We start from the raw sequence: 11,510 nt of genomic DNA on the forward strand, positions 1-11,510 counted from the left end.
GGTTTCATGTAGAACCCTCTGTGGAAAGAGTTCTACATGGAATCCAAAAGGGTTCTACTTAGAAGGAAAATTGTTCTACCCGAAACCAAAAATGGTTCTTCAAAGGGTTCTCCTATGAGAACAGCCGAAGATCCCTTTTAGGTTCTAAATAGCAGCTTTTTGTCTAGGCGTGTAGTGTAAAATAACGTGCTACCTGAAACCCACGCTGCCTAACATCCACACTACCTGAAACCCACACTGCCTGAAACCCACGCTACCTAAAACCCACGCTGCCTAAAACCCACGCTGCCTGAAACCCACGCGGCCTGAAACCCACGCTGCCTAAAACCCACCCTACCTGAAACCCACGCGGCCTAAAACCCACACTACCTGAAACCCACACTACCTGAAACCCACACTACCTGAAACCCACACTACCTGAAACCCACACTACCTGAAACCCACACTACCTGAAACCCACACTACCTGAAACCCACACTACCTGCGTGTGTGAAATGTGTGGTCTGCCTAGGTCTGGAAACGTTTTAAAGTTGACAAGTGTCTGTGGTGCTTATGGCTTTCTCTTGAGGATTCCTTCGAACTTGTGGTCAACAAGGCTTAGATGAAACTTATTGACATCCCTTTTCAGTTTCTTAGTTTGGGGGTTATGTGCATCCTCAGCTAGCACGAGTTCTCCATGCTTCAGAGAATGTCGACTGCAGCTTTGACTAGATGATTTCAGTGAGACATTACAAACGCAGCTGCTGGAGGGGCACATTCAATATATGTTTGGGAGGTCGTCATTGAAAATAAATAATTTGTTATTAGCTGGTTTGCCGGGTTAAATAAAGGTTAAATGAAAGGTTGGTATGAGATTAAGAAAAAGGAATTGTAAATTATGTGACATGCCAATTATGTGTATGGACTATATGGACTGTAGACTAAATTAATATGGACTGTAGACTAAATTAAAATGGACTGTAGACTAAATTAAAATGGACTATAGACTAAATGAAAATGACCTATGGACTAAATTAAAATGGACTATAGACTAAATTAAAATGGACTGTAGACTAAATTAAAATGGACTATAGACTAAATGAATATGGACTATAGACTAAATGAATATGGACTACAGACTAAATTAATATGCCTCACGAAAAAAGTCAATTTTATTTTTCAATTGGTTGAGAATGGGGGAAACCCTAGCCTGGTTGCTGTCTCTGTTCAGCTATTACATTACAGGAGAAAAGTAAAGGAGTGAAACGTTAGCTAAACACACAGAAACCCCATACTACTGTATATTTATAGTGAGGTTGACGTTCTAGAGTAGAGAGGAACACACAGAAACCCCATACTACTGTATATTTATAGTGAGGTTGACGTTCTAGAGTAGAGAGGAACACACAGAAACCCCATACTACTGTATATTTATAGTGAGGTTGACGTTCTAGAGTAGAGAGGAACACACAGAAACCCCATACTACTGTATATTTATAGTGAGGTTGACGTTCTAGAGTAGAGAGGAACACACAGAAACCCCATACTACTGTGTATTTATAGTGAGGTTGACGTTCTAGAGTAGAGAAGAACACACAGAAACCCCATACTACTGTATATTTATAGTGAGGTTGACATTCTAGAGTAGAGAGGAACACACAGAAACCCCATACTACTGTTTATTTATAGTGAGGTTGACGTTCTAGAGTAGAGAGGAACACACAGAAACCCCATACTACTGTGTATTTATAGTGAGGTTGACGTTCTAGAGTAGAGAGGAACACACAGAAACCCCATACTACTGTATATTTAAGTGAGGTTGACGTTCTAGAGTAGAGAGGAACACACAGAAACCCCATACTACTGTATATTTATAGTGAGGTTGACGTTCTAGAATGAACGCACCAAATGGGTTTAGGAAGTAGGAAGTTAGAGAGGGAGATGGGCACACATCAGAGAGGTACTGTATAATGACAGTAGAGAGGAACACACAGAGAGGTACTGTATGATGACAGTAGAGAGGAACACACAGAGAGGTATGATGACAGTAGAGAGGAACACACAGAGAGATACTGTATGATGACAGTAGAGAGGAACACACAGAGAGGTATGATGACAGTAGAGAGGAACACACAGAGAGATACTGTATGATGACAGTAGAGAGGAACACATCAGAGAGGTACTGTATGATGACAGTAGAGAGGAACACACAGAGAGGTATGATGACAGTAGAGAGGAACACACAGAGAGGTACTGTATGATGACAGTAGAGAGGAACACACAGAGAGGTACTGTATTATGACAGTAGAGAGGAACACACAGAGAGGTATGATGACAGTAGAGAGGAACACACAGAGAGGTATGATGACAGTAGAGAGGAACACACAGAGAGATACTGTATGATGACAGTAGAGAGGAACACACAGAGAGGTACTGTATGATGACAGTAGAGAGGAACACACAGAGAGGTACTACTGTATGATGACAGTAGAGAGGAACACATAGAGAGGTATGATGGCAGTAGAGAGGAACACACAGAGAGGTATGATGACAGTAGAGGTGAACACACAGAGAGGTATGATGACAGTAGAGAGGAACACACAGAGAGGTATGATGACAGTAGAGAGGAACACACAGAGAGGTATGTTGACAGGTCTGGGGTTCGTATGTGAGGGGGAATGTGCACTCAGGAGTTGTCAGCTCTTCACTCTTAGAAAACAAGGGTTCCAAAAAGGGTTCTTCGGCTGTCCCTATGGAACCCTTTTAGGTTCCATGTAGGGTTCTACCTAGAACTAAAATCATTCTACCTGGAACCAAAAAGGGTTTCTGCAAAGGGATGTCTTATGGAGACAACCAAAAGAAACGTTCAGACAATCTTGCTGTCATAGAAATGCTGTGTTGTGGATATTAAGAACAGGACGCAGAATGAACTTTTCAGAGCTTAAATGTTATCATCAGACGGGGAGAGAGAGGCTGAGAGAGAGAGTGAGAGAAAGAGAGAGAGCCAGAGAGAGAGAGCCAGAGAGAGTGAGAGCCAGAGAGAGAGAGAGCCCGAGAGACAGAGCCAGAGACAGAGAGAGCGAGAGAGAGAGCCAGAGACAGAGAGAACGAGAGAGACAGAGATGGAGACAGAGAGACAAAAAGAGAGCGAGAGACAGAGACAGAGAGAGAGCTAGAGAGAGAGACAGAGAGAGAGCTAGAGAGAGCGAGAAAGAGCGAGAGAGAGCGAGAGAGCGAGAGAGAGAGAGAGTGCGAGAGAGTGAGGCAGAGACAGAGAGAGACAGAGAGACAGAGACAAAAGAGAGAGAGAGAGACAGAGAGAGAGAGAGAGAGAGAGAGAGACAGAGAGAGAGAGAGACACAGAGAGAGAGAGAGAGAGAGAGAGAGAGACAGAGAGAGAGAGAGAGAGACACAGAGAGAGAGAGAGAGAGAGAGAGAGAGAGAGAGAGAGAGACAGAGAGAGAGACAGAGAGAGAGAGAGAGAGAGAGAGAGAGAGAGAGAGAGAGAGAGACTGTATCCCCCGACAAGTAGCAGAGAAGTAGCAGAGACACATGTTCCCCAGCTGTGTCTCTCTCTCTCTCTCAAGCACTTTGTGTCAACGCAGAAAACTGCACAGTACAACTATACCCTAATGTCTCTATGTTCAGAGGAACTGAAAGTAGACCAAGTTGTTGGATGTCAGGCCTCGGTTTCAAAAGGCACCATCCAGAAGGTTGGTGAGTTAAACCCGTACATTTAGATAACCGTTTTCTGTGTGATGGTCCGCTGCATAAAACTTACATAACTGTTTTTAAATAATAATAATCAAATCAAATCAAATCTAATGTATTTATAAAGCCCTTCGTACATCAGCTGATATCTCAAAGTGCTGTACAGAAACCCAGCCTAAAACCTCCAAACAGCAAGCGATGCAGGAGTGTAGAAGCACGACAATAATAATAATTATCACTGCATCAGGGATAGCTTCATACAGACGCTTCGACTTTGCAGCCTTCTTGCTTCAGATACACTGCATGGCCAAAAGTATGTGGACACCTGCTCGTCGAACATTCCAAAATCCATTCATATGTAGTAGTCCCCCCCCCCCCCCCGCCCCTTTCCACTCTTCTGGGAAGGCTTTCCACTAGATGTTGGAACATTGCTGCGAGGACTTACTTTCATTCAGCCACAAGAGCATGAGTGAGGTCGTGCACTGGTGTTGGGCGATTAGGACTGGCTCGCAGTCGGCGTTCCAATTCATTCACAACGGTGTTTGATGGGGTTGAGGTGAGGGCTCTGTGCATGCCAGTCAAGTTCTTCCACACCGATCTCGACAAACCATTTATGTATGGACCTCGCTCTGTGCACGGGGGGCGTTGTCATTCTGAAACAGGAAAGGGCCTTCACCAAACATATGCTACAAAGTTTGAAGCACAGAATTGTCTAAAATGTAATTGTATGCTGTTGCGGTAAGATTTCCCTTAAGGGAAAAGGGCCTAGCTAAAAACCATGACAAACAGCCTCAGACCATTATTCCTTCTCCACCAAACTTTACAGTTGGCACTATGCATTGGGGCAGGTAGTGATCTCCTGGCATCCGTCAAACCCAGATTCATCCGTCGGACTGCCAGAATGTGAAGTGTGATTCATCACTCCTTAGAAGGCATTTCCACTGCTCCACAGTCCAATGACGGCGAGCTTTACACCACTCCAGCCGACTCTTGGCATTGGACATGGTGATCTTAGGCTTGTGTGCGGCTGCTCGGCCACGGAGACCCATTTCATGAAGCTCCCGATGAACAGTTCTTGGGCTGACTTTCCTTCCAGAGACAGCTTGGAACTCTGTTGTGTGTTGCAACTGAGGACAGACGATATTTCAGTGCTACGCCCATCAATACTGTCCGGTCCCGTTCTGTGAGCTTGTGTGGCCTACCACTTCGCGGCTGAGATGTTGTTGCTCCACTTCACAATAACAACACTTACAGTTGACTGGGGCAGCTCTAGCGGGGCAGAAATTTTACAAACTGTCTTGTTGGAAAGGTGGCATCCTGTAACGGTGCCACGTTGAACGTCACTGAGCTCTTCAATAAGGCAATTTTACTGCCAATATTTGTCTATGGAGATTGCATGGCTGTGTGCTCAATTTTATACACCTGTCAGCAACGGACGGGTGTGGCTGAAATAGCCAAATCCACTAATTTCAAGGGGTGTCCACATACTTTTGTATATATATATAGTGTACATTAACCACGTACATATCTAGTGTACATTAACCACGTACATATCTAGTGTTGGAAAGAATTGTCATATTCAGGTGTGAAGTGGGTGAATCAAAGATGATATCAGACAAAGATGCAAAAAAAACAGCAACAGGAAAGGTTTAATATAATGCATCGGAACAACAACATGTATCCGTGTACCACAGCACGCTGTCATGCGCTGCACGCCAACCCAACGAAGGGGGGGGGGGGGGTGCTCCGATTCTGGAGGCTTTCTTGATTGAGGGTTGGCCGATGTATACTGCAGAGCGGTGCAATAAGCGCATTCTTGTTTCCTTACATAAATGTGCACAATAATGGCTTGGCACTATAAATAACCACCCTTTTGATTGAACCTTCGATTAAAGAAAGGGACAATAATGAGTTGGCGGAATTAGCGAGGGGCGCGGGGGGGGTGTTAACGATTGTGTGGGGTTGGGGGGGGGACATGGAGGCGAATCGGAGGGCTCCTGGCCGTGTATAATAATTTCATTCATCCAAATATGAGCCCCAATAATTAATTTAGGCAGTGTGGAAGCTATATGTGGAGATGAGGTTGGATGGAGAGGTCTTTGAAAGAGCCTGAGCAAAGTGAGAGAAGGATATGGAAAGGGAGAGATATGGGAGGATGGGGGGGAAGGTGGGAAAGGAAAAAGGAGAGAGGGAAAGAACAGAGAGGACTAGAGAGGGAAAGAACAGAGAGGACTAGAGAGGGAAAGAACAGAGAGGACTAGAGAGGGAAAGAACAGAGAGGACTAGAGAGGGAAAGAACAGAGAGGACTAGAGAGGGAATGAACAGAGAGGACTAGAGAGGGAAAGAACAGAGAGGACTAGAGAGGGAAAGAACAGAGAGGACTAGAGAGGGAAAGAACAGAGATGACTAGAGAGGGAAAGAACAGAGAGCTAGAGAGGGAAATAGCCTTATTTTCTTATTTTTATTTTAGATCTAGCCAAATATATTTTGAAGCGCTTTTCAGTCAAACTATTGTGTGTTCCCCGCTTTGTTTATTAATTTGTTCATTAGGAGGAGAAAAAGAGATAGAGAGGGTAGCGTGTGAACGAATTGTATGAATGTAATTTAATGTTGGTGGGCTTTTCTGTACATGCATAAGCATATGCGATATGAGTTGCTCCCATTTCAATATATTTATGGTTTATGATGCCTAATTAACAGCTAAAGCCCCCAAAAGTACTGAATAATTCCGACCAACCAGGCTGTTTGCTGGTTGACTGTCTTTGTTTAGTTACACTAGGTGTTACACTACACTCCTGTTTGTTTGTGATTCAATTCAATGAGATTCCCAGGACATGTTTCTCCCAAACCGACAAAAACCACAGAGAACCAGCTATGCACGAACACTGCCAGAAAGACGCACACTTTGGTAATAGATAGTGAGAAAGTTGTAAAAAAAATAAATAATAATAAAGTCACCTAAGCACACACGTCGCCACTCACCAATGACTTGATAAACTGATCGTGGCCTGGCTGTTCAATGTGTCTGCTACAGTAACTACTACTTGCTAGCTTTATTGAGTTGGAACTTAGCTAGCGAGCTAGTGATTTTGGGCACTGATAAACAGCCTGTAGCTTGTGTTTATTTACGATAGTTGGACAGCTGATGAGGAAGTTGTAAACGTGTTATTGTTCTCAGAAATCAGTCCTGAGAGCGCAGCCAGATTTTCCAGACTTTCCAGACTTGACTAAACTGCATATGCATATTTTTTAGCATGATAAATACTACACCAAACACCTTAGTTAAGTGTAAAATTGCGAGACTAAGACCACTGCAAAAACGTCAAAATGATAGTAATTACAGACTTCTTAATTTATCCTAAATTAATTCAGACTATTTTAAGGAAGTGACTATTTTTGAGGAGGTGGCTATGTTGTTGCTACTACGGTGACTCAGGGGGGACAAACACCAGTCTCTGCCAGGGTACGATATGTGCAAATAACACACCCACATCAAACCACACCCCAAAGACAACTCTCGTTTGACTTTAGTCATGGCCGCTAGCGTTTCTTAATTAGCTTAATGAGCAATGAGGCTGTGTTGGAGATGTGTGTTATTACGTGATGGGTTGCACAACGTTGACCATTGGCCAGAGAGACTTCATGGTAGCTCTCTATATTACATTTTTTTTTGTTTTTGGAAACATTTATTATAACCAATATAAATATTTTTATTTTTATATTTTATTAGGTGCAACTGTGTACAATATCAGACAATAAATGTCTGGTATCCATGAGGCTGTCCTAATATGAACATCATACACTAGTCCAATCACTGCATCTCCAGGACTCAAATCTACACAAGTATTTATAAAGACGTATTAATGAAAGTCACTAGGAGGTTATTATAAAGTGTAACTTGACTCACAACAATCCGCCCATTGCTTTCCTAACTAAACAGATGCCAGAGTGACTGGGAAAGATAAATCCGAGCCAAACCTAGTCAGACACGACAGACCTCGAACAAATGCATTCTTGTACAAACAGAGTATGGATTTGGAATAGAATGGACTGTCCATGGTCAAAAGCATGTACAATATCTCTCCTTCAGTCTAGAGCTCTATTTGATACTTAGAGTAAGCCTTTGAATATATTTAAGGCGTCTATGGGGCTTTTGCCTCTAGGGGTGCTCTTAAGCCAAAAGAAGTCCCCTAAATGGACAGACACACAGATTCGTCCAGAAATTCCATTTTTGGACAAAGAGGGGCACACCTCCAGTCAGTTACATTCCTGTACAGCCTCTTTTAAACATACTAGGTTTTATTTTAGAAGAGCAAAGAAAAACCTGCGTTGTCTAACCAAAAATGATTATGCACATTTGAAGCATTGCTCTCATTGTGATGACTAAACAACCTTTTCACTTTTCTCCTGTAGGCGACACTACATCCGCTGTGACCTTTGACATTTCCAAGGAGGGCAGTGAGCTCTCAGTGGTGGAGCAGGCCAACGTGTGGCTCTTCCTCAAGCTGGCCAAGGGGCAAGGGCGAGGCAAGGGCAAGGTGAACATACAGCTTCTGCAGCGCCGCCGGCAGAAGACCAAAGCACCAGGCTTTGCCGTCAACGAGACCCAGGGCGAGGAGGAGGAGTTGGTGTCTGAGAAGATGGTGGACACGAGGCGCAGCGGCTGGCACACGCTCCCCGTGTCGCACAGCATCCAGTCCCTCCTGGACACCGGTGGCAGCGTCATCGATCTGCGAGTCTCCTGCCCGCAGTGCACCGAGGCGGGCGCCACACCCATCTTGGTCCAGACCGAGGGCGAGCAACCGGGACGAGAGAGGGACCAATCCCACCGGCCTTTCCTCATGGTCGTATTGCGGCCCGGCATGGAGGAACACACTCGCCGACGCGCCAAACGCGGCCTGGAGTGCGAAGGAAAGATGCACATCTGTTGCAAGCGGCAGTTCTATGTCAACTTCAAGGACATCGGCTGGAACGACTGGATCATCGCGCCGCCGGGCTACCACGCCAACTACTGCGAGGGCGACTGCCCCAGCCACGTGGCCAGCATCACGGGCTCCTCGCTGTCCTTCCACTCCACTGTCATCAACCACTACCGAATGCGAGGCTACGCGCCCTTCCAGAACACCCAGTCGTGCTGCGTGCCCACGCGGCTACGCGCCATGTCTATGCTCTACTACAACGAGGAGCAGAAGATCATCAAGAAGGATATTCAGAACATGATTGTGGACGGGTGTGGCTGCTCATGAGAGACAGTGAAAGAGAGCAGATATATATATATAGACTCACCAATAACAAGAAGACACCGTTGGGATGATGGGCCGTTTATCCCTTCAAACAAAAACAATACCTTTTTTGGGGAGTCATGTAAAAAATTTGTTGACTGACTGATCTGTCCGTGTTGTCTGATTATCCGACGGGAAATTGTGAAGTCTCTGTTTCAGATTTTAAAAAAAAAGAGAATACAGAATATATTTTTGTTGAATGGAGAGCAAGAGTGGGACTGCTTATGTGATTCCTGCTTCTCTGCACTGCAATGAACATGGAACAATTTTCCCTGAAAGAAAAAACTATGCAACTGATCAAGTATTACCGTCTTTTTAATGTTTCTTTACACATTATGGGTGTTTTGATTTATTTTTTAATTTGTATACAAGGAAGACTTTTTTTTGCAAATTTTTTTTGTTGTTGTTTTTGTTCAAGTTGTTTGTATTGTTACTGTTGAGAGATACTTGAAAGAAATAGGTTTGACCAGCTACTGGAGCCAAACACTTTTATAATTAATAACAAGTTTTTTTTTTAATTATTATTAATATTTCTGAACTATTTTGTCTTTTTACATGAAAAACAATTATTAATGTTGAAATTTGCACTATACCAACATTCTTGCCAGCTTGATCACATTGACGGTAAAACACCAAACAGATGAGAAGACTACAGCTACAGACTTCTCAAGCAAAAACGTATGAAGAGTTTTTTTTCCAACACTGTAAAAAAAAAAAAAAGTTGTATAAATTATCTTTTATATTTGAAAGAACTTCTGAAAGAAATTGGGTTGAGTCTATCCTAATCATGGCATGGAGTTGTTCAATGACAGACATGTATTTGTTTGAAATCTATCACTTGATGGTTTATTTCAGTGACAAATAATCATGTAGTTTAGCTAAAAGTAGTATTGCTAGGTTTAACACAGTCAAATGTAACAAATAACTACTTTATATATATATATATATATATATATTTATATATATATATATATATATAAAGAACTGTACAAATGTTACATATGACATCAATACTTAAATATATGAAACAATACAAATCAGTAGAGTAATATGAGATGTGTATGTCAAACATTTACATTTGACCTTTTAGTAATTTAGCAGATACTCTTATCCAGAGTGACTTACAATTGCATTCATCTTTAAGATATCTAGGTGAGGCAACCACATATCACAGTCAAATATACAGGATATGAACATTCCATTCCACCTAAATAATGGATATATATATATATATATTCATAAACACTTAAAATATTTAAATGAAACATCTGAGACCAGTCATTGTTTTACACACACGTGAAGGTACCCATAAACAATCATTTCTGATGGGAAAAAAAAACACAAATGTGAAAAAATTGGTGAATATAACATTTTTGGAAATAAACTCTTCATAAAACACTACAGTTACGGAACATAGTCTCTCAATCAAAGTAACACCAAAGATAGGAGCACCATTAGCTTTCAAGTTGAGCAGTTTACCAGAAGGACAATCTCCACTGAAGCGTCTCGGTTAATATTCCTAACAACTAGTGATGACAAAGACAAAAAACACTTTGATGCAAGAAACTTACACTTAAAAGTCCTAAAAAAAAATCATTTCTGACGGTTAAATGAATTTTATTTTTTTTTCACATAATTTTCTTTCTTCGACAATTCTTTCACTGCCATTTTCTTGTTCTAAATGATTGACAAATTGAAATTGGAGAACAGTGGTTTTGTAGACATGTAACATATATGATAATAAACATACTGTATAACATGAAATGTCATAAATAACAAATATATAAAGATCATTGAATATGTTTTAATTTGGTGAATCATTTTTCCATTGGCAAAAGAGAAGAAACATTTGGACAACTTTACATACTCTTAAGTTACTGAAAATAAGGTGTTATATTACTTTGTTGTACAAACCACAAATGTCGCTTGTGGATATGTTTTTATATAATTTATTTGGCAGAAATGTTTGCTTCATTATTAAACACAATGAGTTGTACAAGTTCTGTATTGTATTTAATTTACATTTTCAGTAACACTTCACTTCAAGCATCCCGGAAATGGATCTATAACGCAGTTATGGAAACATCAGACTGCTTTCGTTTTTTAAAATGGTTCTAGCAAAAAAACATAAACGCAACAACAATTTCAAAGATTTTACTGGGTTGCAGTTCATACAAGGAAATCAATCAATTTAAATACATTCTTTAGGCCCTAATCTATGGATTTCACATGACTGGGAATACAGATATGCATCAGTTGGTCACAGACGTTTAAAAAAAGAAAAGAAAAGGTAGGTGCGTGGATCAGAAAACCAGTCCGTATCTGGTGTGACAAATAATTTGCCTCACGCAGCGCGACACATCTCCTTCGCATAGAGTTGATCAGGCTGTTGATTGTGGCGCGTGGAATGTTGTCCCACTCCTCTTGAAGCTATGCAAAGTTACTGGATGTTGTCAGGAATTGGAACATGCTGTCGTACACGTAAATCCAGAGCATCCCAAACATGCTCAATGGGTAACATGTCTGGTGAGTATGCA

At 41.9% G+C, this 11,510-nt stretch overlaps 1 protein-coding gene across 1 annotated transcript in view; it reads left to right on the top strand.

The window, feature by feature from the left end:
* Positions 1–9,005, top strand: part of LOC139377218 (inhibin beta A chain-like) — a 9,837-nt gene extending 832 nt beyond the window's left edge. The window contains exon 2 of the mRNA XM_071120218.1: positions 8,105–9,005. Coding sequence (XP_070976319.1) covers positions 8,105–8,937 — 833 coding nt within the window. The 3' untranslated portion in view covers positions 8,938–9,005. The remainder of the gene's footprint in view (positions 1–8,104) is intronic.
* The last annotated feature ends 2,505 nt before the right edge of the window (positions 9,006–11,510 follow it).

Source organism: Oncorhynchus clarkii, chromosome 20 (assembly GCF_045791955.1).
Source record: "Oncorhynchus clarkii lewisi isolate Uvic-CL-2024 chromosome 20, UVic_Ocla_1.0, whole genome shotgun sequence".
Taxonomy (NCBI): domain Eukaryota; kingdom Metazoa; phylum Chordata; class Actinopteri; order Salmoniformes; family Salmonidae; genus Oncorhynchus; species Oncorhynchus clarkii.